This window comes from Carassius auratus, chromosome 16 (genome assembly GCF_003368295.1).
Source record: "Carassius auratus strain Wakin chromosome 16, ASM336829v1, whole genome shotgun sequence".
In the NCBI taxonomy this organism is placed as follows: Eukaryota; Metazoa; Chordata; class Actinopteri; order Cypriniformes; family Cyprinidae; genus Carassius; species Carassius auratus.
In genome coordinates this window covers 6,842,132-6,869,177 of record NC_039258.1, presented here as the reverse complement: position 1 = coordinate 6,869,177, position 27,046 = coordinate 6,842,132, and the positions used below count along the sequence as shown (strand labels likewise).

General features: G+C 37.2%; 1 protein-coding gene across 1 annotated transcript in view; it reads right to left on the bottom strand.

Annotated features, from left to right (window-relative positions):
- Positions 1 to 26,463, bottom strand: part of stt3b (STT3 oligosaccharyltransferase complex catalytic subunit B) — a 40,868-nt gene extending 14,405 nt beyond the window's left edge. The window contains exons 1-5 of the mRNA XM_026283690.1: positions 25,979 to 26,463; positions 7,208 to 7,316; positions 5,002 to 5,289; positions 4,183 to 4,248; positions 543 to 642 (exon numbers count right to left, since the gene is read on the bottom strand). Coding sequence (XP_026139475.1) covers positions 543 to 642; positions 4,183 to 4,248; positions 5,002 to 5,289; positions 7,208 to 7,316; positions 25,979 to 26,241 — 826 coding nt within the window. The 5' untranslated portion in view covers positions 26,242 to 26,463. The remainder of the gene's footprint in view (positions 1 to 542; positions 643 to 4,182; positions 4,249 to 5,001; positions 5,290 to 7,207; positions 7,317 to 25,978) is intronic.
- Between the last annotated feature and the right edge of the window lie 583 nt (positions 26,464 to 27,046).

Genomic DNA, 27,046 nt, shown 5'->3' with positions numbered 1-27,046 from the left:
CACTGCACCTTTAATTATTCATCCGCCTAAAAAATAAATGGCGTAACCCATCAAAGTGAACAAAATTACTCTTTGCTCTTGAAGGAAAAGAACTGTTGTCTTTTTGCGCTTTGCAGAAAGCTTGTTCGTGCTATTAGAAGTCCTAATTGACACGGTTAGCATGTTGTTTTGGCGTTTAAGTCTGGATTCAAAGGCTTTTCAGGGACATGAAGATCCATGCATCCTCAGATCAGCATTGCATATGTGATTGGTTGTGAAGGCAAGAGTGAAGTGGGCGGAAAAAATGTATCATTAAACATCAACTTTAAATGCTGCTGTCAATGCAATGAGAGACTCATGCTGTCAAGCTCTTAGCGATCACGGCTGCGCAAGCATCTCTGCATGCCCAAATCAAAAATCAAGTGGGAAAAAGCAGGTTCACGCTTCATTGCTGTATTGGAGAACATGCACTACGTGGCGTTTTTGTGTGGGCGGTGATGTGTGTACTTCATACAAAAAGCAGAGATGCTCACACAAACATACACACAACACAGGTGACTCACCGATGTACAATCTCCTGCTGAAGCGCTGCATAAGGAGCAGGACGAAAACATGGAGAGGAATCAGGTTGATGATAAAGACATATCCTCCCCACGCAGACACCTGCAACACAAAAACACGTCACGTTATACACAAACACACAAAAAACCCAGCTAAATACTGAAATATTTTTACTCCTGATACTTTTTAGGATCCTTAGATTAGGAATCAGATAATACTTCAATATGTTAATTAGAAGGTTATCATATCTCAAGGATCTGGGTTACAACAAAGACAGTGGTTGTGAATATTAATCATCATTATCATGTGAAGTTATTCATATTTTGAATAATATAGTAATATAAAATGTCGGAGAAAAAAAATTTTTGGTTTGTTAAGAAGTGACATTTCACTTTCATTGAATACAATTAGTTCTTTCTTTCAAAAACTGATAAAAAATGTATGACATTTATTTTTGTTAACATATAAAACCTAAACTTGCCAATACATTCAAGTCAGTTTTACATCAAGACTAAAGGGTCAGAGTATAATAATATTAAACCAAACAAAAAAAATTAATTAATCAAATTAAAACTATATTTAACAAGACAATTGTCAAAAAACAGAAAAGGCTTATATACTCAACCAAAAAAAATAAATAAAAAGACTACAAGTTTAGAAAAGAGAACCAACTAAATTTTGCACTGGGCAACTAAATATCTGATATAAGCCACTGGTTAATAAACTGTTAGCTTTCACTCGCCTGTTTATATAAAAAATATATTTTGACTGCATGTTGTATCTTATAACTGCTTTAGTTCGCCTACACCACTACGACACTTTGACAGAGCATTTGACAAGAAAGATGCATTTAGTTTATGCCATGGAAAGAGGTGTTCTAAATGTAAATAAAGCAGAAATACAGCAGCAGAACAACAGAACACTATTCCCATTTATATCAATGGATTTGCATAGTTATCTGATGCATCGTAAAAACGGCAGTGTGTAAACGGCCTAACTCACTGTCACATGGCTGGAAGCTCTCTCTCATTCTTTCTCTAACACCCATATATACACAATATACCACTGTTCTGAATAACCAAACACTGAGGGTAAAGAAACGCAGTGTGTCATGACCAAGTTATATCATATCGCCCAGGTCTCTGCTGACTCTCAGCCCCATGATACACCACATTTACCAGAAAACTCCATTAGCACACTCAGCCTTTGGAACCTCTGCTCTTTTCTAGGTCACTTAGGATGTCCCATTCAAGAGATCATCTCTCAACTCATACCCTCGGTAGCGTCTCTGGGCCATATCGGACCGTACTGGACCCCAAGGTCTCAATGCAGCAGATGGCTCCGATTGCACTGGTGTCATTTATGTTTATGAACACATTTGGAAAGCCAGAGACTATTGGGGGCTGGGCAGGGCTGTAGGCTTCCATTATTAATGAGCGCTGCCTTCCTCCAGGGAAAGAAGCTCAAGTTTCAGAAATAGCTGATATTCATAACCGACTGGCACATGGCTCCCACCAGGGTGGCGTGATGGATGCATGGTGCTGTTTGCTTTTTCATTTATTTTACATATCATATTAATGGGTTGGAAAAGAGCAAGAGAGACCTGCAACCAGCCCCAGAACATCGAACTCTATGGATGGAAATCATAAGAATTTAATGACTCTGGATCAGCTTACGATTCCAGATCCTTAACTTTATATAACACAACAATATTTCATTGGAATAACACTGTTTTACATCTCATGAAACTTGCTTAAAACAAAGTTCATCAATCAATTCATAAAACCAAGTGATAACTTGCGATTTATTGAGTGAATCAAATGTTAATTCTGAAAGCGTGCAATTGGTTCAGTAGGTAAATGGGCCGTTTCAGACCAATGAGTTTGTTTGCAACTCATCTGATAGTCATTTTGACAGATTCAGCAAAAATTACAACTTCACAACTAACTTAATAGCAAATTGGACTACATTGGTCACATTACACATTGCTGTTCAAAGGTCCATGATAAGCACATTTTCTTAATACTTTAAATATATTTCTAAAGTTACAAATGATTGGCATTTCAAATAAATGCTATTCTTTTCTACTTACTACTCCTTTCTAGAGTAGTAGTAAGCTTGTTAAAAAAAAACAACATTTACAATAAGAGCATCTGAGCACCTAATCAGAATATCACGCTAGACATGTGCTGGTATTTGGTAATGTGATACATCACAGTAACAAATATGCACAATATTGTTATCGTGGACACTAAATACCGTTAATAATTATACATTCAGAATTTGGGATGCATTTTAAGAATACTTTTTTCATCAACTTGTCACAATGCACAACACAGCTGTATGCTGCAATGAAAGACGGATGTGGACTCTGATGTAAACAAGCACCAACAAGCACATGGGGAACACGTGAGAGACTTGCTGAATGAAAGCAAAATCACTCTTTGACAGCAGATGGTGCTAAACTGCAGCTGTTACCCTGGAAACTCCATAAATAAAGCAGCTGCTAAAATGTATTTAAATAGATTTAAATAGTCATTCAGATTTGAATGCTATTCATTTTGAAACTTTTTTTTACATTTTAATCCAGACTACAACATGCCCTAGATATTGTTTGAAAATGTTTTGATTGTTTGCTGTTCATTCACACACATTCATTAATCTTAGGTATTCCAATATTTAATAACACGTTTATAAAATTGAAACTAAGAGTGGTATTTTTTAACAAAGATTAATAACTTCGGTAGTAAATGTAGCTATTGCTCATTGTGAATGTTAATGCATCAATTAAGGTCAACTAATGAGGTTTTATTGTAAAGTAATACCCATTGGTTTAACAGGTATAACATAACAGAATATCCCAAATACAAGTCTTCATGATCTCTCTCTCACACACACCTGTTTACTGTACAAACAGAAAATTTGACTGTTTGCATTAGTACACAACCCTCTTTCCTTAGCTGAAGTATGTGTCTCTCTCTCTCTATTTAATTATATATATAGGGCTGCTCGGCCGATCGTTAATGCTCATCTCGTCAATAAGCCGGTTCTCTAATGAGCGGTAAATTCCATCAGGTGCGTGATTTCACATAGAGCAGCTGTCACTTTCACAGAGCTGTTGTTAACTGAAAAGATGCGCAAATAAACGCCGAAAATGAATGTGGATTTGCGCAACTTCTCAGTTAACAACGGTTCTGTGTAGTAACAGCTGCTCTATGTGAAATCACGCATCTGATGGAATTTACCACTGATTAGATTTACTGACGAGATGCGCATTAACGATCGGCCGATCGTGATCAGAGGAGCATACATATACACACACACACACATACACATACATATATATATATATATATATATATATCAAAGCTAATAAACTACACCAAATTGTAAAACAGTTTACTGTATTTTTGCTCATTACATATAGCCTAGGTGAGCATAAGAGACTTCTATTAAAAATATATAAATATCTTACCAAACCTGAACTTCTGAAAAGAAGTGTAGAAAAGTAGAAAAGTAATTCCCTATAGGCAGTGGCAGGAAAAGCTGTCCAGGTCATTTACTACGGTATTACCAAGCAACATTAATAGAAATGAAATGCCATAAACCACCCAAACATAAAAAAATCCAATGAAAACTCACCATATAAAAGTACGAGAGGCAGCAGCCGATGGTCCAGAAGACAGAGCCGGTTTTCACTGATTTCACCTGTGTGGAGAGGACGCACTTAAGTTAATTCCACTAATCCCAAACAAAGGGTCTGATACCATCACCTCAAATAAAGCCAAGATGACAAACACTCAGAGATAAGAAAGAGACCAAGGAAATTCAATGTTTAAGTAAAGCTTGACAGCAAAGTCCTTGGCGTTTCAGCTGACAGTGAGCTCCAGAGAGAAGAGATGGGCTAAAATTCACAAGTGCCAAAAGAGACAAAGTATGCTGCCACTGCATCTGTTCCAGCTGTCTCGACATTCAGCTGAAAAAACCTGATGAATGTCTATCAAGGTTAATTCATCATTTCAACAGTGTGGGACAGCGCAACACTTGCTGAAATGGGTTTTTAGTCATTTTAGAACAGTTCTCAATGGACATCATATAACCGGTCCTCATGACTCATGCGCTATATTCAAAAGTCCTTTGAAGACGATAACCGTTATAAACAGCCAAGTTATTCACTGATAATATTTTCTTCCACTGAGCCGTTCCCTTGAGGATCACTGTAAGAAAGAATTTAACCAGAGAAACTTGGAATATACAGACTCATGAACAAATAATTCAGATGTTTCTGACTAAAGAATTCAATAACTAGATTGGATCAACTACAGATGTCATAATTAACAGTAAATAATGATAAATGACTTCAGAAGACTTGACACAAAATTTGTACAGTTTAATTATTATTAATTTCATATTAAATTTGTTAGTTTTGATGAACGAAGATGAATAAATGTACTAACTCACCCATAAGTAGTAGGTAAACTGCAAGGCAAAAATGGCGATGCCCTCGTTGTCAAACGAGCCGGCCACAGAGCGTGATATGTAGCCTGGTACGATGGCGATGAAACACGCCGCCAGCAGGCCGGCACCCTGGTTCCACAGCTCCCGCGTCAATAGGAAGGTAGAAACGGCGGTCAGGCCACTGAAAACCGGGGCCAGAAACACGCAGACATCTCGTATGTGCACCGTCACATGAAGCAGATTCAGTATGTAGTGGATCAGGCCCGCCGTCACCATCAGACCAGGATACACCTGCAAAAGACCAGATATGGGAGATGCTATCATTTGCAAGTGAACAAAATTTATCAACTAGAAGTTTGCCTGTAGCAATTTGAGAAAAAAAACCTAATAAAATCAGGATCTGTAAGAAAGTGTGTAAACGTTCCTAAATATTTGATTGCCCCCAAGACAGAGATAATGAGAAGTTTAGCTCAAGCTCACTCTTAGGAGCCTGGTAACCAATCGTATTATAGGAATAGTTCACCCAAAAATGTCTCTCAACCACCCTCAGGCTAACCAAGGAGTAGATGCGTTTCTTTTTTTATCTAAATAGATTTGGATAAATTTAGCATTACATCACCAATTGATCCTCTGCAGTGAATGGGTGCCATCAGAACAAGCCAAGAAGCTGATGAAAACATCATAATAATCCACATGACTCCAGTCCATTAGTTACATTTGCTACATTTCTCCAAATCTGTTCTGAAGAAACAAACTGATCTACATCGCAAGTTGTTTACATTTACAGCAAATGCATTACATTTTTTTATTACTCTTTAATTCATTCTAAACCTGTATGGCTTGCTAAACCTAAAAGAAGAAATTTTGACAAATGTTTTGGACCCAATTGACCTTCCCTGTATGACCAAAATATAGTTCGTGCTCCGCAGAAAGTCATACAAGTTTGGAACAACACGAGGGGGAGTAAATGATGACACTTTTCATTTTCGAAGCTGAAATTATCAGACAAACAGCAGTGAGAAAGGAAACACCCCGTTCTTTACCTCCACATTCCCACCCCCTCTTTCATCTCTCATGCGATGAGCGGCATCTGAAGGCTGTATAACGACTGATTGAACTGTACACAACAACAGATGCCGTTCTCTGCCTCCTGCAGCCCCCCTACAGCTCCAGAACCAGAGCTGTCAGATGCCAAAGGCTAGCCAAACTTTCTCCAGCCGGAGAAAGAGCTCATTAGGTTCAGCAGCATTGCACTTCTCAGTGACAGGGAGTGTTAAAGGGGGTGGCCTTATTTAGGGATGAAAGATGCTGTTTTCAAGCAGAAATCATCTGGAGGCTGTCTGTCCATAGGTGCTTGCACATAAACAGCCTTTGGCACGAATTGAACCGCATTTTTTTTAATATAGGAGGTCATAGGTTTCCACGAACCGTTGTCAAAATGCAGACAAAACACATCTAGCAGTTTACAGAGTTGAAAAGTTGGAAAAGTTCTGCATTGATGCTATGTGTGAACAATGCTGCAGCATTAACGGTTGGAGGAACAAGATCAGAATGCCATGATGCGAGAAGTCTCCTGTCAAAGAAATCGAGCCAACCACAAAGTTTGGAGGAGGCTGAATTATTTCATACTGTTTGTGATGCGGAGTCACAAGCGATTGTATAAAATACGAGCATTAGGCATGGGAATGCATCAGCAATAACGTGGACATCGTGCATTCAACTACAAATTTTTTTAATAGTAATTCTGGATTAGGAAGTGAAAGGAATTGTCAGGAAATGACAATTGATTTTAAATGATAGACAGAAAAGAGGTATAACAGTTTACTTGTTATTTTTTTATTCATAAATTAAGATGCACCAATCTTGATTTTAAATGAAACCGTGTTAGTCAAGAACTGAAAACGAAAAAGATAATATGGTAAAAGTACAATAAGATTCTAGTATTATCTATATACATATATGGATTGTATTTAGATTAACTTCAACAAACAGAAAAATACTCCTACAGCATTTATTAATCTTAAATTAAACATAATTTTTTTTAAATAAAATGTTATGTAATATGAACAAACAGTTTGAGATATTATTTTGTTTTAAACAATAAAAGATAATAAACTATTGAACAAATAATTGAAAAAGTCATAATAAGACTTTATTGCAAAGTGTTACCAGAAAAAATAATTAAATAATAATAAAAAAAAACACTTACCGTCCCTCCCACTATTCTGCCCAGTGGGTACCAGGCCCTCTCATCGAACCAGTTGAGAAACTCGTAAAAGCCATTAGTTGAGAGATGATGAGTTGATCTGTAGTTGAACCTGTAGACAAAAGAACAGAATAGAACATATTGTCACTTCTACTGGGGGATAAAAAGCATTTTATCAACACTGTTCTGTCAAGGTGTTTGATGGCTAGAAGAGGTGCGTGTTTAAGACACTTCCTAAATCACAGATTAAATGCCCAACTGTCAATCATCACTGGTGCCAATTCACAAAGCCCACAACAAGAACATCCACTGGGAAGTACTTAAACGGTTAACAACCATCAGAAATATAGATTATTTAATGAGAGGGAAAAAGACATTTCAGTTATTTAATCTTGAAGGACAAGTATTTCCAAGGACAAGAACTGTTGACTCATTGTGTTCAGTGCACGCAGACAGAAAAACACCTGTTCAATCAGTCATGCATACTTGAACAAGGATTTCTGCTGATATTCCTTTAGGCCAGTTTTCTTATGCAAGATGAATAAAATAAAATAAATACTCAATGATAAAGAGTTGTATTTTGTACACTTTTTTTATGTGACCTGTGCAGACAAAATTATTCACAATGAGCAAATTTTAAGATTTTAAGTTTGACCAAATTAGAAATTTCAGTTATTTTTTTATTTTATTTTTTGTCTGTAGCTCAAAATTAACCTGTGCTCATTCAGACTCATTTTGCCAGCACAGGTCACATATTATACATACTACTACACATTTCTTTATCAAAAACACTACTTATTCTTTGGGTGTTTTATAAACACTTTAAAACTCCAATGCTCAAACTAATACATTTCCTGGCAGTCTTTATCAACTTGGAAGTTATAATTTGATGCACACCTGATTAACAAAAACCTCAAACAAAAGCACCATAAACATGGCTGCAATTAAACTGTGTAATCCTCTCTAATGCCTTTATCAGCCCAAGTTCAGCAAACTGTGTCCCGCTATCTCTCCAAACTCCACAGTACTCAATCTGAACCTTTTCTTTACTACCAGCTTAATATAAGACTAGCTTCTTAAAAACACCCCTTAACCACAGAAGAAGAAGAAAAAAAAAAAAGTAATTGCTTTATATTTTAACTAAACATTCTATTTTCAGAAAAAGACCAGGACTAAGCAAAGCCTAGCTCACTAAAACACACAAGTTCAATAATATATGCAGGAAGAAGAAATTTTAATAACTTCGACAAATAATATATTAAAAAAACAGGTGGATGAGTAAATATAATTTCTACGTACTGCATTACCATAAATGTTTAGTGAGAGAACATTCAATGACCATAATCAATAATAATTCATTTGCGCAAATGAAAATTGGGAGACAATCGAAGGCTAGTCAATCACTCAGCCAAAACACCAAAAATAATGAATCCATTATACTGAAAAAACTAATATGATATTGGACCTCGAGACAAAACAACTTATTAAAACGGAAAACAGCTAACCCTCACAGCCTCAGTTTTATTCACGTAAAATATAGCATCGGCCTGGGCTAGGCTCCATCAAATACTCCTCTCTTATTGGAAGTTTACAGCTCCAGTGGATTCCTGATTGCTGCTATTGTAATGCAAGTAGATTGTGTCCAGTGGGATAGAAAAGCATTACTTCTGGATTTATTTAATCAGATTCTGCATGCATGGCAAGTGTCACTCAGCACACAGCCTGCCATCAGATTAATGTCCTCACTCTTTTGTAATACAGCCGTCTCACTGGCAAGAAACGCTCAGCGTTCACAGTAGAATCTGGCAACCCGATGCTTGAGTGGGAGGAATGGCAGAACTGTGAATCATGCGTATTTAAAGCCCCCTTTAAAGCACACAAACCACCCATCAGTGACCCTGGCTGCTAACTGACACCACAACCTGCTTCCATTCCTGCCTCGTGACCTTTCTTTCCTCTCTAGACAGGCTAAAGATTCGGGAACCTTTACTGGCATGGTCAAACTCTCCATCACGATCTGATATCTGAACAGGGTCCTTGGCATTCACGGAGCACTGCAATGTCCTTTCTGCAAGGAAACGTTATGAACACACCAGCAAAAGCAAATGATACCCTTGTTGGCATCAGGTGTTATTGCAGATTTGAGATATTTTATTGAAATGCAATCCTCTGGAGATATCAGTTTCCATTCAAGCAGAGATAAAATGTACACAAATAGCTGCTCTGGATGCTGTTATGAAGAATGCCCATCGAGGGGGAAGTCATAGCCTAACAGTTAGAGTGTTGGACTTGCAATCCAAGGGTTGAGAGTTCGAGTCTCGGGCTGGCAGGAATTGTAGGTGGGGGGAGTGAATGTACAGCGCTCTCTCCACCTTCAATACCATGACTGAGGTGCCCTTGAGCAAGGCACCGGTCCCCCAACTGCTCCCCGGGCATAAATGGCTGCCCACTGCTCCGGGTGTGTGTTCACAGTGTGTGTGTGTGTGTGTGTGTGTTAACTCTGCTGTGTGTTTCACTTTGGATGGGTTAAACACAAAGTCACCATACTTGGCTGTATGTCACGTCACTCACTTTCAGACTTGCATTAAAGAGACTTTGGTTATACATTGATAAAATTTGAATATTAAACTGATTGCTCTCTCTTCAACTATGGGCATTTTGGCCCTTTTGAAAGTAAACACTTCTAGTCAAAATCCAGCATGTCCAATAAAAGTTAACAATTGCATTGCAGAAGCAGCATATCAAAAATTAAGTTATGCATTCTGGTGTGAAAATTAAACTGACATAAATGACACTTTAAACACTTAAAAATAAATTTCATTGCTAGCATTTAGTCAATTCTGCACAAATAAAAAATACATTTTTGTATGATTTATTAAAATAATTGACTGGACATGATGCATAAAATAATCTGTTTAAATTTGATTTGATTTAATTTAATTTGCGTCACGCATACACTTCCATTCAAAAGTTTGGGGTTAATTTTTATTTTATTTTATTCCTTTGAATGAAACATATACTCAACATGACTGCATTTATTTAATAAAAATTTTTATTTTAATGTACAATTTCTGCTCCGTATGTTTGTGGAAAACGCTACATTTTCCAGCATTCTTTGATGAACTTGAAAATGAAATGAAAAGTTGATGAAAAAAAGCTTTGTGTTATCACTTTTGATCAATTTAACAGTTCCTTACAGAATAGGACTACTAATTTATTCCAAAAAATCTTGCATATCATTTCAGGCATGCTCTTCAATAGCACAATTGTCTTCTTGGCAAAAAAGTACAGTGTGGGACAGGCATAACTGAATCATTTTCATTTTCATTTATAAATCTATTTAGATGATCAATTTAATGCATTCAATAATACAACAAGGATAAAACAAAACCTACTAAATGCAGAAAAATTAATTAAGGCACAGGGAAAATTTTATAACCATAGTTTCTGACCTTCATTACCAAAAAAATAAATAAATCAACCCCTGGGACATAAGTTGAAGAAACACCCTAATGCTTCCGTGACTTCAGTGACATACTCTCCTCCAAAAATAATCGCCTGGAAACACAATCACAGGGAAGTCACCCGGAAATGACCCGGGGCAACGACTAAGTCTGTTATTTTAAGGTGGGGTAATCTCAGCAGACAATGTGTAAGACTATCACATTTCGTGACAGTATTATCAGCTGGATACATAGAGATGTCTTTGAGCGCAGTGAACTGGATTTCTTTATTCTGCAGTTTAACCTCCGTGACACGTGTTCTGTTCAACGTTCCCACCAACTCTGAACTCCGCACTTCATAAAACTCAATTTCACACAGCGTGAACATACACGAAGAGCTTTGAAAAGGTCCAATTCAATGGCGTGGAGCAACCTAACATTTATTAATGGCCACTGCTGAGGGTATGGGAGAAATTGCTGCTGAAAGTATGGCTGGGATTGCTTGACATAAAGGTTGCCTAAACCATGGATTTTCTTGTAGACAGAGTGGCTAAGATCCAGAGTTGAGAAGCGCTAAGGTACCTGGAGTAAGTTGAGTAAGTTCATTATAGACTGCAGTAAAGTCTGGGTAAGGTTAATATCTTGTTGCTGAGCAAATGTAACCGAAATGGAATAACTTTAGGTAAGAATGAACCGAGGAATCGAATACTTGCCTGTTCAGCCTGAAAGAGCTCAACCTTGTATCATAAAGGAGTGTTCACACTGATGCGGATACTGTGGGAGGTTGACAAGACATTTATACTTCACTGAAGTATCCAAAGTAGGCAACAAATTGAGTGAGCTTCACCGTCTCAAACGGTGAACTTCAAACCTCCAACTATTATTGAAAACAAATGACTTCCAGTCACACCGTCAGTGCAAATCGCTCTCCATGTAAGTGCCCATTAAGACCTGGTATAAGGCATTACGGGAGAAAAAAGGAAGAGAAACATGTTAAATCTGGAATGTTTTACAGCGACTAAGAGTATCATAATGAGACTGAGGACTGCCTGGACCCAAGGATTGGTTTCTTGTAAGTCTGATTACGTCTCTCCATCACACCATGTGCATATCAGAGGGTAGAAGTCAGACATTTCATACTTCTAGATTGCTGGTAGGATATCAGGGACACATTTCCCTGAGATTGATGATGTGGAAAAATTATTGTAATAATTTACCCTGAGTCATCAGGATGGGTAGCTTGTCATATTAAATTTGATGGCTGATATTAAGCCTGCATCACCTTCATCAATTTAATCAGGATGCAGGCATGGAGCATACAAGGAGTTTGGACCCTGGGGCAGATGGGAGTCTGAGGTTGATGAAAACGGAAATGGTTGCAAAGATGGAACATGACAAACTTGGTAGGAAGGACCGTTAAGCAATTCTAATCATAACTCACCCTTAATTTACACCAAATAAACCAGTACAAAAACAGGCTAAAGCACAGAAGATCTCTCACAGCTCTTGACTAAATCACTTTTGTAACTTTAAGAGGAAAAACACAAGATTTACACCGTAAAGAGCATGAAGTGTTTTTGGTTCATATATACAATGTAAGGGTGGGCGATATGACCAAAATAGTATATCACGATAACTAATATATATTTATATTATTATGATGAAAATATTGGTAAAATGTAATTGGTTTTCAATGCGAGTCACTGAAATTCATATTCATTTTGTTTTCAACAAATATTTTGTCCAACTGAATACTGATTTAATAATACAGTATGTGGTAAACTGGGGGCAGCTGTGGCCCAATGGTTAGAGACTTGGACTAGTTATCTGAAAGTTGCTTGTTCAAGTCTTTGTGCTGGCAGGAGTAAGTGAATGAACAGTGCTCTCTTCCACCCTCAATACCCATGGCTGAAGTGCCCATGAGCAAGACACTGAACCCCCAGTTGCTCCCCGGGCGCTGGATCTATAGCTGCCCACTGCTCCGGGTGTGTGTTCACAGTGTGTTCACTTCTCACTGCTGTGTGTGTGCACTTGGATGGGTTAAATGTAGAGCACCAATTCAGAGTATGGGTTACCATACTTGGCAAATGTCACGACATAAGTGTAGAAATCCTTTAGCATGCACTTCTTAATGCAAAAGTGCTTGTTTTCTACATTTTGTTGTTTAACACCTAGTGTTGTTTGATTGCAAGCAACACGTAGGTTCAGGTATACCTGAAACTAGCCTATTACACAAGGCTCCCTTATTAGTCAACGAGACATTCAGACAAATCAGACAAGTGGATTTTTGAAATACAGTTTTGCACATCCCTATTTTCTGGACAAAAATAGAAGTAGCCTCAGAGGTAAACAGTCCGAGTATATTCCTCGGGTTTTTATAGCTTCACTAACCTTTTCTTCTCTTCAAAAAAAAAAAACAATTACTGTGATCTAACAAGGCAGTCTTCAACCCTTCAAAGAATTAAAAAGAGGTTTTTATGCTTAATGTGCTCTAAAGGTGGCCAAAGGGCCAATGCATCTGACCTCAATCAGTACAGCCCAAACGACACACACACACACACACCTCAAACTCATTAACATCAGATTCTGGTTCAATCGTACCACAAGCTTATTTCATGACCCATACCAGCACTTGACAAATGCAAAACAAAAAAGAAAACAAAAGCTGTACCATCGACAAGAAAATGCCAGCAGCACCCAGTGGAGAAAGTACACAACTTGGTACAGCACTTCAACCCTTATGCTGCCTGTGTAAGACAGTCACAAAGACCAAACCTCAACAACACAGGTGCTCCGTGAATGTAAAAAAAAAAAAAAAAAAAGGTGAAGACTGCAAGTTCAGGCCAGGTTGGAGGTTTGATGGGGCTTCAGCAAGGTTTGCTCTTTTTAACTGCTCCATTAAAAATGGGTCTGTCGAAGCAAGACTGCTTCAGACTGCTACAGAGCAACTGACGGCTGAATAATATATGGAAAATGGAAAAGAGTTATGGTTTATAAAATGAGATGCACTGCCTCCATGTGCATTAAATATGTCAGGCAGGGAGTAAAAGTGAGTGCTGGTGCTTTGCAGAATACTCAACACTGTAAAAATGACAATAAGAATCCAAGTGTTTAATTTTGGTAGAAACTGACTGTACATTCTCTTCCATTTCAACAAGAGACATTAAACAGACATTAAACTGACCAATTCAATAAACTGTTAAATGTGTTTATGTTCAGGCTCTTTACTAAACTTTAAATTCTCTATTATTTTGTCAAAATGAATAAAGGAACACTAAATTCTGAAGTCAATTGCTGTAAATGCTATAAGTGAATTATAATGTACAGATTGGATGTTAATCAGTCTGATTTAATTATTTGGACTTGCTGGTGTTTTAAAGTGTTAGTGAAAATGAGACTATTAGACTATGTTAGTAATAATGATTGGCGTTTTAGGCAGCCAACACAAATTCATGGTAACATTTTACACTTTAGGTTACATTTATTAACTACATATTTATTGAGAATGTACTGTAAAGTGTTACCAAATTATTCTGCAAGTGCATGCGATGGTCTGAATACATCAAATGAGAATGTAGACTTAGAAATTTAGCAATTCAAGTACATCCGTTTGCATCAATGGATCCGCTACTGACCCAAACTCTGTGACAGAAAAACAAAAAGGATAAAAAGATTTCATAACCGAACTGGCTGGATCAACAGATCAGTCAGCTGTAAGTGATTGGGCGACTGTTCTTTTTAAAGAAGAAATTGGGCTTCAGAAACTCATGAAACGCCTGACTAGATTTAAGAATCCCGAATCACGCGTCAAGCTCGTCTGGTCAAAGCAATCAGTCTGAATGATTTAAGCATCGATGAAGGCTCATACTGAAAAACCTTTAATCTTTTTAATCGCTGATGGGAGGAGGAAAACCAACAGCAAATGCCAAATTCACATCTCACTTCCTTTGTGTTCGTTTCCTGGAGATTTAATCCAACATAAAAGAACTGATTAACCTTGAGGAATGATACAGAAGGTTTTCCGGATGAGGACAAGGAGTTCGTCCCGCCTGACACAAGCACATCAAAGCAACGCTCTTGGAATAACTTTGAGGGCCCGTAATTGGCGAGGGGAAAAGCTTGTGCTATGAATGCAAAGCAGCTCGACGAAGTGAGCACATCTTAATTAAACCATTCCGTTTCGGCATACAAAAACGCCTGCGATGCATTGTGTATCACACAAACAGAGCAAATAACTTTACCCAAGTGGGCCGAAAAACCACTGTGATTAATATTTAGCATATCACTGTGTGATAACGGATTAGAAAACCTCCATCTGCAATATGGCATAATGCTACTTTGAATCTTACATTTCATTAACCAGAAACCGAGACTGATATGTTATTCCTAAACTAGATTTCTATGCATCAGTCCTCTGGAAATTGCTATTGATCCCATATTTAAGCTTAATTCTCACCGATAATTATCTAGCACAGAGTTAATGAACAGTGTTAAATTCATAATGGCTTACAAAGAGGCCTTGGTTACACCAGTTATTGAAGAATTTGTTTAAAAATTACAATCTTTCATCGAACACTTGTTTTTATGTTGTTCTGATCTACTTTCTTCTGATATCACAGATTTGTGTACCGATTCTACTTATTCTTTGGAAAGAAAAGACTCAAAAAGGAATTATTTATATACCTCTTTGTTTGAGCATTATAAATATATGAGTTTGTACAGCTGTGAACTATCATGTGATATCAATGGTCAGGGTGGAACATTACATTGCAAGCAACCTTATGGACCACATGCGGATTTCAATAAGCAGGAGAAGCTTAGGTGAGAGTCTCCTACAGTATGGAGGAGTAAAAACAACCTGTCCCTGTAATCATGTTTTCACAGTATATCAGTCAGTTGGACAGTGTTAACTACTCCACTTTGACCTCAAGCAGAGATGACACCGCATGAATGAAACTTGAGTGGGAGAAGGCTACAGACACAACTGATCAAGCTACAGGAGCAAACAACAAACTAAAACCTAACTTCCATTTCAGTGTGGGCGAAATACCAGTTTTAAGAATAAAGCTTAACAACAAAGATTTTGTTCCGGCAGGCCAAGTAGTTCAGATTGATATATGGTCTGCCAAAATGTTCACCAGCTCAATTTTCAGCTTTATTTTCTGCATAATGTTTTTGGCAGTCAGAATGATGATTTGCATTTTATAAAAAAAAAAAAAAAAAAAAATGCAATTCTTTAAAAAATTGAATGTACTAATTATTAGTGTAGACTGATATCGCTAAGGCCGATATATCAGCCGATATTTGGCATTTTTCAAATATCGCACCGGAGAAAGGCAGCGCCTGAGCGCGCACAGCTGAGGTCACATTCTCCCTCGTTTACGGTCATCGTTTACGGTTCTAATACGGATAGAAGTCCCTATAATAATCAGATAGAACGTTTAAACAAAGGAATTAATGTATACAAAAACTATCATAATGATTGCTTTTATATTATTAGTAACAGAAAGGCAAACAATATAATACTTTCTCGTTTGCCTGTCAGCATTCAGCAAAAACGCATTTACCATTTAAACAAATCTTTGAATGGCTAATGAACATTTAATTTCACAAACCTAGCAAACTTAGTCAAGTCCAGCTTTGTGATCTTGTGAAGTGTGCATTTTTATCCAAAGTGTAAGTATGTTTATTTTACACATATTGTAATTAATATTAAATTGATTTCAGATTTCTAAAATAACAAACATTGGTTTCATATCGGCCCCCTACTTTCCAAGGTATTGGAAATACATCTCTTTTTACCAGTACCTGTGTTCCCTGGGAATTGAACCCACAACCTTTTGCGCCGCTAACGCAATGCTCTACCACTGAGCCACAGGAACACCTATTTGACAGTGATTTCACATTCTCCTAAAATAAACACATTCTCCTTGGCAAATTCATTTTTCATAAGTTTGTATGCACAAGCATCTGTTGTGGGTGTTCTTGGCCATTTTTACAAGGCTTTTTTTATAGTGTTCATATCGATATCGGTATTATATTGTATCGACCGAAATTATTCTATAAGAGCAGAAAAAAAAACATTAAAACTCCCTACATTTATCCACCTCTTTTTTTATAACTACACAAACAATGGTAAGACTTTCAAAAGCAAGTGAGGTGAAGGTCACCTTCCACAGCCTGACAACTCCATCAGGCATGATCCAGGCTGCTAAACGCTCAAACTCTAAAGACGAGGTCAGCTGGACAGGAAGTAATAATGTTAATAAGCTGGCTAATAGAGACAAACATGAAGAGGTCATGAACCTAGACTGAGTTGCAGTGGCATCAGCGATGCTAACTAGACAGATAAACAGCACTACAATAACTGGTGCCATTTTAAGCCATCCTAATTATCACAGCACTTCCCTCTATTCCTCCAAGTGATACTCGAGGCCTGCCACATCATTTTATGTGTCCCGTGAAAGCATAGCTGTATGATCGTCTTAAAATAAAAATCGAAGCTTCTTTAGATTGTAAATTATGAAAGTGCATATCAATACCAAACATTTCTTTCTATTTTGTGTACGATTTATACGGAGAAATTGACTTTGGTGTGCATTACAAATCACATGCAATGGTTAGGATTAGGGGTGTGGGATTTTTCTGTTGATGATGACTGCATGGACGACTCAAAGGAATAAGTGCAGACCTCAGTGCTTGAGCACCACCTCGAATGATCGAGCAGCACACACGGAAAAACACGATATACTCAATTCATTAAAAAAAAAATCCAATTGCTGCTTTCAGACATGATTGGACAGATCGTTTTAATAGTTAGTTTGTGGCGGTTTCTATTGAGTTTTTGTAATGCCCAGAACGCATTACATAGCCTATGCAAGAGCGCATCAAATGTGCTAGCGCAAATCTTTCTGCTTGCAGGTGGATTCCCATTCACTCTCACAGAAAATGGACAAGCTTTCTATCGGTCAGACATGATAAGTGCGCGCGCTCAAATTATATTCTCTCCTGTGCTTAATAAAACGCAACCTGGAGTGTGGGTATGCACTGGCAGAAATAAATTGGCGCATATGCCAACGAAATGTAAATCAGTAGCATTTACATAGCATAACCGTAATAAATGCGTTTTGCACATTCCCGTAAAATCACATCTACTGTCCTGCAACAGATCTATAGCCAGGTGGTCACCCTAGCTTAGAGCAATAAAATAATAATTACTAATTTAAATCAGTAAATTTGAACGAAAATAATACATTAAAAAAATTAAAAGCAGTTTTTTGTTTTTTTTTGCGATCCGAACAACTAAGGATCCAGTAAGCGAATGCATTCAAAGAGCAAGTTCAAAACAGCGCTAATGAAGAGAAAGCTTGGCCGATGTCATCGGAGGTGGTGGAGATAACAGTTCTCGCTTACAAAAGTCACAAAAAAAATTATAATTCAGCAAGCTATGTGGCTTAAAAGCAAGAGTGTTTTAAACTGGGTGCTGGCTGAAGGTGCTTTAGTTTACGCAGCAGTCAGTGGTTTAGTAAATCTGGATCAGTTAGGTCAAGGTAGCTCGTTTAGTGGTCTTTTGGCGTCCCTCTGTGTTCCTGTTTGGTATCGCAGATTGCAATTTTTGTTTATTAAAAATCTGGTAAACTACTAAATGCAATGTAGACATTTTCATTTTCCGTGAAGGTGCTTCGCGACAGGGTATCATGAAAAGTGCTATACAAGTGAATTTATTGCAAACAATTATTAATTATTTTATTCATTGTGGCACAATATACATTCATTGCGAATTATGAAAAAGTACTTTAGTTTGTATCTATTTATTTTTGGGTGGGGGAGCAGGGTTGAGCACCACTTCTTTTTTTCTACTACAAGCATTGATTGTGTATCATATGCACACCAAACGTGTGTATCATATGCACATCAAAGCCAATTTCCTCATATAAATCACATGCCATATATAAACAGAAAATCATGCTATTGATACACATCTGCATGAGACCGGGCTCATGCCATATCGGTCACACATTCTTAGCAGCTCACAATTATTTGTTGTGCCATAAATGTTATAAAGTTTTTAGTTAATTTAATGACTTGTGTTTTATGATACTTGCTTTTATTATTTACTCTGATTTATTAATAATAAATAATAATAAAAAAATTATAGTGTGATTTGGATTTCTTAAAATGATAAATTAAAAAGGATGTTAAAATAACACCAAGCAATTGCATATTTTTTAAATCTATTCAAATGCATATTCAATATTTGTAAGTTAAATAATTATTTAACAACATGTTAAGGAGTAGTAACATTTGTCTTAGAATTACAACTGGCCCTTTGTTGGCAGCCATAATGTTGAAGTGGCCCTCAGTGAAAATGAGTTTGACACCCCTGCTATATTCTCTAACAATGCCTTGAACAGGTTACGCCAATACAGTAAAAAAAGATGGCCGGTGCTTGGCCTCTTCTACTCCTTTTAAAGACTAATTAATACGTAGACTTGTAAAGGCCAGCCAGAGGCAACAAGGTCCCTGTGGTCCCTGAAACATTATAATTCTCCTCATATCCTCCAATAAAAGTAGAATCTCATTCAGATATACAGCTCAACTCCACAGGCAGCTCAGAGATAAGTGGCACTCAAATGCTTCTTCAGATCAGAATGCCTGTCACAGACACTGCAGCCCCGGTCAGGGAGATACAGGATGAAAGCTCAATTAACACAGGGGTGGATGATAATGCCATATGGATTGAGAGAGCAGAGACGGGGATAAGAGCAGGATTCAAAGAAAATGGGGGAAAGGTAAAACAGAAATATGAGCTTTGCGTTGCAGCTCTTATTTCTGTTGCGCAAACAGAACACAGTCAGGGTTAGACGTGGGCAATATGATCAAACTCATTTCACAATATGATTCATTCTATATCACAAGAGATGAGGGAAGAAAGAGAAAAAAAGAAAAAAGGACTTCACTGTGGGGCAATATTTTACCTGACAATACTGCAATATTCTCTCAAATCTCTCCACTCATTTATATTAGGTCAACAAACAATGAAAAGACATGAATTGAGAACTGTAGAAATTATAATTATTATAACTTCAGAAATCAGCGTTAAAATCTCTAAACGTGCGTGATTATATATATACATATACATATATATATATATATATATATATATATATATATGTGCTTCAGCAACTAGCTCCCAATCTAAGATGGTTTTTAGTGTCAGAGGGAACAGTTTCATGCCACAGAGCTTCTCTTAAAACTGCACAGTTGACAGACTTGTGTTCTTAGCTTAAAAAAACTTTTACAAATATATATATTTTTTTAAATAAAATACTTAAAATCCCAGTTGCATAGTTTAAATTGTGAATTGCATGCACTACAAAGTTGACAATACATTTTCTGTACTTGTTTTGCACTACTTCAGTTACATATAGGCCTACATGTGTTCATTTAATAAAAAGCAGTAAGTGATCCCTTGGTCTAGATTTTTTTTTTTTTATAACCATGTTTTTTTTATTGTTACTTAAATGCAAATGCAAACATATACATACATCTCAAATATTGTAAAATATTTAGACAATATCAAGATCAAATTGTTTTTATATTATATATATATATATATATATATATATATATATATATATATATATATATATATACACACACACATACACATATATATATATATATATATATATATATACACACACACACATACATTATATATATATATATATATATATATATATATATATATATATATATATATATATATATATATATATCGCCCAGCCCTACTAATTACAGAAATGGTTTTACTGACAAGATGCGCATTAAATATTGCATGCGATTTATAAGCGAAGGGATAAATGTATACAGAAAGTATAATAAGGATTGCTTTTATATGCCTATTAGTAATAGATAGCCAATCAAAATGCCTTATAATTTGCTGTCAGCATTAAGCAAATACGCATTTATATGATTTAAACTAATCTTTGAATGACTAATGAACATTTAATTTCACAAACCTTGCAAACTAAATCAAATCCAGCTGTGAGATCTTGTGAAGTGTGTATGGTGTATCCAGCATGATCACATGCTCTCTGTGTGACAGCTGGTCAGTGTGAATTGAATGCTTTAAACTTTAAACTCGTGATTTCAAATTATGTTTTGCTTAATGCATTTGTCCACTGTCATATTCATGTAAGTTTTACTGTGTGCTGTATGTTAAATCAGGGTTACCCTGGCTTTATTTGAAAAATATGATTCCCAGTGCACACAAACTTCCCAGAATACTGAGTGCCCCATGGATTACAGTGTTTACTTCCTTTTTATTATATTTGTATTAAATATTTGTGAAAAATACCTTGTCATCTAAAGTACAAGTAAGAAACACATTTATTTTTAATCCATTGTCAAATGATTTTAAATTTCTTAATTATTAATTTTTTTTTTTAATCATATCGGCTTAACATCGGCCCCCTGCTTTCCAAGATATCAGCATCGGTTTCAAAAAACACATGTCGGTCGACCACTAATACACACACACACACACACACACACACACACACACACACATATATATATATTTGCCGATCACTATCAGCAAAAGCTGATAACACCAAAGCTTTCAAATAAATATAAATATGTCTGTGGCACCATAAGCACATTCATTTTCACTTAGACTTATTCAGATCTTTCTATGTATTTTCATATTACTCCTCAACTTTTGTTACATGTAAATAACGTAAAATGGTTCCCGCCCCCTGACAGAAGCAAAAATACCCCTTCCGCGATATATACAGCATACCACTTGACACATTTCCTCTTTCATTCCAGCCCTAATTGCATGCTTTGTTACTTGCCTTAAGAGGTTAAAAGAAGTGCACAAGCCAAAGCAAGAGAGAAAACCGATAGACAATACACTAGAGGAATTAAGAGTAGAAAAGCAGAGCAGGAAAAGCAGCACTCCAGCATCCAAAAATGAGAAAGGACAGAGCAGGCTCGGGGCAGTGTGCCGGATCTAAATGAGACACCCAGAGAACCAAAGTGTGTGTGTTGCACTGAAATTATCTGGACATGAAACAATTACTCATTTGAGCTCTCAAATCAATGAAGCTGCTGGCTGGAAACAGAAGAAAAAAAAGTGTCTGAACAAAGCATTTTAAAATGAGGTTCTCTGAGTTATTGCAATTTGCAAACACTTATGATGCTCGGTCAGGCTCCAAACCATTTGAAATGGTTTTATTTACAGGGACAGGTTGAATAAACTTCCCTTCAGTATTTGAACCCAGCATTCAGACAAAACTCCTTCACCTGGTGTAACTGCAGGTAACATTACATTTCAAAAGCCTTAGGTGTTCATTTCAACATCTTACAAGTTTTCTAAGGTTGAAGTCCTAGAATATATTATCAAAATATTTTGCATGCTGAATGACCACTGAATGTCAGCGGGCTCGGATCCAAGACTGAGCCCAGGAAACCAATAACCCAGAGGGACCTGCATCCCAACCTCTACAAAGGGACTTGAGCACTCACACTCAGTTAAAAGCTTCTGAACATTCATATGACTAACAGAGCTGGAAAATCAATCTGAACCAATGCACGCCTGCCAGCGAAAAAGAAAAACTCCTCCTGCATGTCAAAGTAGATTACTGAAAGAGAGCACACAATAGCCTGAGAGGTGTCAATGCCACACTTGAGAGGACAGTCGCATGTGCGCATGCAAACTGAATGTAAGCACTATGAATCACAAGAATGCAGTCTCTTATTCACAGACAGAATGATCTAGAAATCAAAATCAGATGGATGACAAGCTTAAAAAGTATTTAATACACACAGACAAATGGAATGCACACTTATTCATAAATTAACACATTGGACATTGCACGGCCAAACAGATTTCTCAAATATATCCATATGTTTAAAACATTTCTATGGTGTTATGTACCTCAAACAAGCAGGGACAGGAGAATAAAGCACACAAAACACTTCAGCATTAACAGATGCCAACAGCCATGCCCAAGTGTGCAACAGCATCACAAGGAACAAAGTGGCATCATGCTAAATAAATGATCATGCCATTCCAGGGTTTGCTGTGTGATTTATGAATGCTCTGAACGGAAATGGGCTAATGACACAAGCACACTTGGCTGAGCCATTATTGTAAATGGTTAGAAAACTATGCTAATAAAATTTAAGAAGCCCATTAGCAAATAGAAATGCCCCGTTTGCTAATTAAAGCTACTCATGCAAGTGGTGCAGTGCATTTATGTATGAGCGCGCTTTCTTGAACATGCATATCAATGGCCATGTGCAGATTTAAGGGGTGTTCTCACATATAGATATTAAATGACTGGAGGTCGTCAAGTCTCTGTGCTGTTGTTTGCTAGTAGACGTTCCTACTGGACTGCAGTATCTAACTCTGTCAGGCGGACTGTGAAACCTACTTCCTACACAAACAAGCTGTCTGGGCAACACAAAGCAACCAAATACAGTTTATTTTGCGTTTATGTGCTGTTCAGGGACCACAATAATAGACCACACAGAGGAATTGCAGTTCTGCTAATGGAGGTCTAGTTAACATGCAACTAGGTGTCTCAAACCAATTTCTGTATATCTTTCAAACATCTCAAAGACACAAATGTTGCAAAATTTGGCCAATACAGTGATTATGTCAAGCTTAAAAGTGCCTAATGCATCAGCCATGTATGCTGAAAACACATTTCATTCAAGATGGACAGAAAAAAAAAAAACAACCCTGTGTGTCCTAACATCTCAGATCAAGAAAGCAATACGACACTCAGGATACGAATACCTACAAACATAAATCAGTGTAATATTGAATTGTAACTGAATATTTTACATATGCATAATGTAATACAAAAAGGTACCAATTCTATGACTATTTCACAATAGCGGAAGTAGTAACCAAAGCTAAAAAATAGATCTTGCCACATGATTAAATTTTTTTTTTTTTTACTACCCAAAGAAACCTCCAAAATCATATTAGCCTTTTTTAATTTCTTAAAACTAACTGTACATGAGAGTTTATGTATTCCATGACTACATTTTTTTTTTTTTTTTTTTTTTACAGAAACACTGAAACAAACGTTTTCATTAAGCTGGAACCTTTCTCTGTATTTAAACAATTATAATCTTTCATTGAACAAATTAAACAATTAATAGCAATGAGCCACCTCTCAGTCAGTATTTTAGCTTATTTTATTTTATTACACAAATTTCTACTCTAGAATTATAAAAGTATTCAATAAATGGTCAGTGATTTTGGCACTATTAAACTGTAACCAGTGAGCTTGAGTTTTGTTTTTTAATTTAGGCTAGTAATATTTGTTTGTGATATTGAAACTGGTGACTAGCATTACAAAATTTCTATGGTATCAAAAATTAAACTGGAACTGCATAATGCATACTTTTTGGGGGGGTGTTTCAGATAAATATTTTTAGTTACATCATTTGTAATGACCAAGTTTTACCTTTGTGCACGCTTAACCTAAAAGAAGCCCATGACTGGCAGACAACCAAAAAACTATACTCTAGCATGTTCACCTTCTTTGCATGAAGATGTTCTTCCGTTGAATATCATTAGTTTCAGCCTAGGAGGTGAGGTTAAGCACATAGATAAGAGTCTTTGATCTTCCGTTCAGACTAATGAAAGCAAAGCACCATTACCATCAACATAAGCAGAAAATTTGGACCATACTGTGAAAGGATGGTCCTGCTGTTATTCTCTTTATATGCTAGCCATGGTATAACTGCTGAAACGCAATCTAACACATGCCTGACTACAATTATTGTTTTTTTTAAAGAATCCTTCACGGTGAGATGCGTGACAATAACGATTACTATCATGATAAAATCAGAAGTTGACCTAAATTCACAAAGCCTCATATACCAGTTTGAGACTTTTTATCACAGACTTTCATAAACAGTTCTTTGCTGCTCTTAACAGGGGGCATGAGGAAATGAGCTATACGTTAAACAAAAGGGAAGTGAATGCTTTTGAGTCTCAACTGGATGTAACTGCTGCACAAGGGTTTTAATTCATACCTATGATTCAGGAATGGATTAAACATTTTAGTGCTAAAAATAAACCATTAATTCTAAAGCAGTAGCCATGCGCTTGCATTTGACATATGTGGATAAAGAGAATTACACTTATCTGCAAATCTGACATCGTTATAAAACACAGGGATAATTTATGAATACATAACATATGCACACATTAATAGTACCATGAGGTGGGAACACTGCACGGACAGCCATTTTAACATTTAAAACTTTAATATTGCTACTAAAACTTAATTACCAGTGACCCACATAGTACCACATAGTGACCAACCATTTTTACCGGTAAGCTTATAGTCACTATTGAGTTACATACTAGTAATTAACAATAGGTAACATTAACTGATCCATATTAAATGTAACCAAACAGTAAAATATCTTTGATCAGTTCAACCTAATATAATTTGTTAGATACCAGTACTTAAGCATTTGTTTCTATTCATTACCCAAACAGTTGCTGCTAGGTAGTGCAAATTTGTCAGAGGATTGTGATTCAGATAAACCTTTCACTTCTAAATAGAACCAGTTTTCCCATTTACTTATAATAAAAACATGTACTTGGTTACTAACTTAGTTCCTGTTCTCCCAATACTAACTTACTAGACAGTCGTAACGTTGTGTATTACAATTTATAGTTAAGAATTTACAATTATGACTGACTATTGAACTAGTAGGCTCTATGTAATGAAGGAAGTGGACAGATACTAGGACTAATGACGCTAGTTAGCTAACGTTGTAATTAACAACAAGCAACAGTAGCAAAATACAATGTAGGACATTTTAAGAGATAAATGCTAAAACGACTTGCCATAAACCACAATTTTAAATAAATGTAAGTTACAACAGTTCATTTTCTCATTTGGAGTTAAGACATCTTGTTGTGATATTCAATATTACCTCAACAGACTGACAATTAACAGCAGTGCTAAATTTAAATAGCACGTTTCTAGCGAAGGCACTATCACAATAAATTTTATTTATCTGGAAATAAAGAAAAAAAATAGAAAAAAAGATGGAGGGCAGCTGCCATGCGATTACGTGTCAAAATTGTAAAGCATGGACGTACCGCAAAAAGACAAAACGCTTCCTGAGACAATTAACGTTACGCTGAGATGAATGGAGGGTCGCAGGGGCTTTGTGCATTACGCACTGACACTCCATTCACAGCGAGATTAACCGTGCATTAGTTACATCTCCAAACCTCAAATTCAAAATGCGCCACAAACCCTCCCGCCTTTACACTCACCAAGGGTCAAACTCGTGAATGATGCTCTCGAAGCGAATAACTGCGAAAAGTCGCGAGCTGAACCCTGCCAACCAGGCCAGAAAGAGAATGGTGAACGAGAGCAAAGACTGCCATCCCGCCGGCTGCGTCAGTCCCCCGGACAGGCCTCCTCCGCTGCCGCCGCATCCAGCCGGGGAGCTGTGCCGTCCGTTGCCCGAGACCGAACCTCCGGCGTTGGAGCTGGCTTTGTGCTTACAGTCGGAGGCGGTGTGGTGCTCCGCCATGTTCTGGAGAATTTGGTTAGAAGAGCACTTCCCACCGCCACGCACCCCTCTTGCCACCAACCCGCTCCCTCCTCGGCGCCAATATTTCTGCGCAACCAGGCCTTTGCTCCAACTGCAGGTATTTGGCGTTGTGTATGAACAATCTGGATTTATTTGCAGTAGATTCCGCGTCTGGGTTGCATGCTAACCGGCTTGCACACGAGATCCGCTGTAGGAGGAGGGGGGGGGGGGGGGGGATAGGGCGGTTCTACTCCATACAGCAGGAAGAGTTTTTCAGCCTCTCATAGCGAGACAGGTAGAACAAGGCTGGTCATACTTCAGCCAATCCGCTGCAAGGAAACCACTAACAGAAGCTGTGGATCAAGCCAATGAGAGCACGCACAGCATCGAACGTTGACAAACACAAACGGAAAAACGTTGACAGGAGGCTGGCCAATCGTGACTCTGGATTTCAATAACGGACACTGGTTTGAGCCAATCAGTATGAAGAACCGTCACGGCGCTCCACGCGATACACCAATGAAATAAATGAATTTTGCATCGAAAAAATGCTCACTTCACAGAGGCCACTACGCAAACGAAATTTTCATGCGGATGTGAAGCGAATCGATAATAAATCATAAAAAAAAAGCCTTGTTTTTGAAGTTGTGGTTGCTTATTTATCTTGAGAGAGTTGGCAACAGTGAACATGATGTTTATGCCTGAAATTTATTGCGTTTTATGTAGAAAAGGGCGTATGTTTCACTCAAAAATGCCATTTTCTCACCCTCACGCCGTTCCTTCGGATATTTCACGGTCAATAACT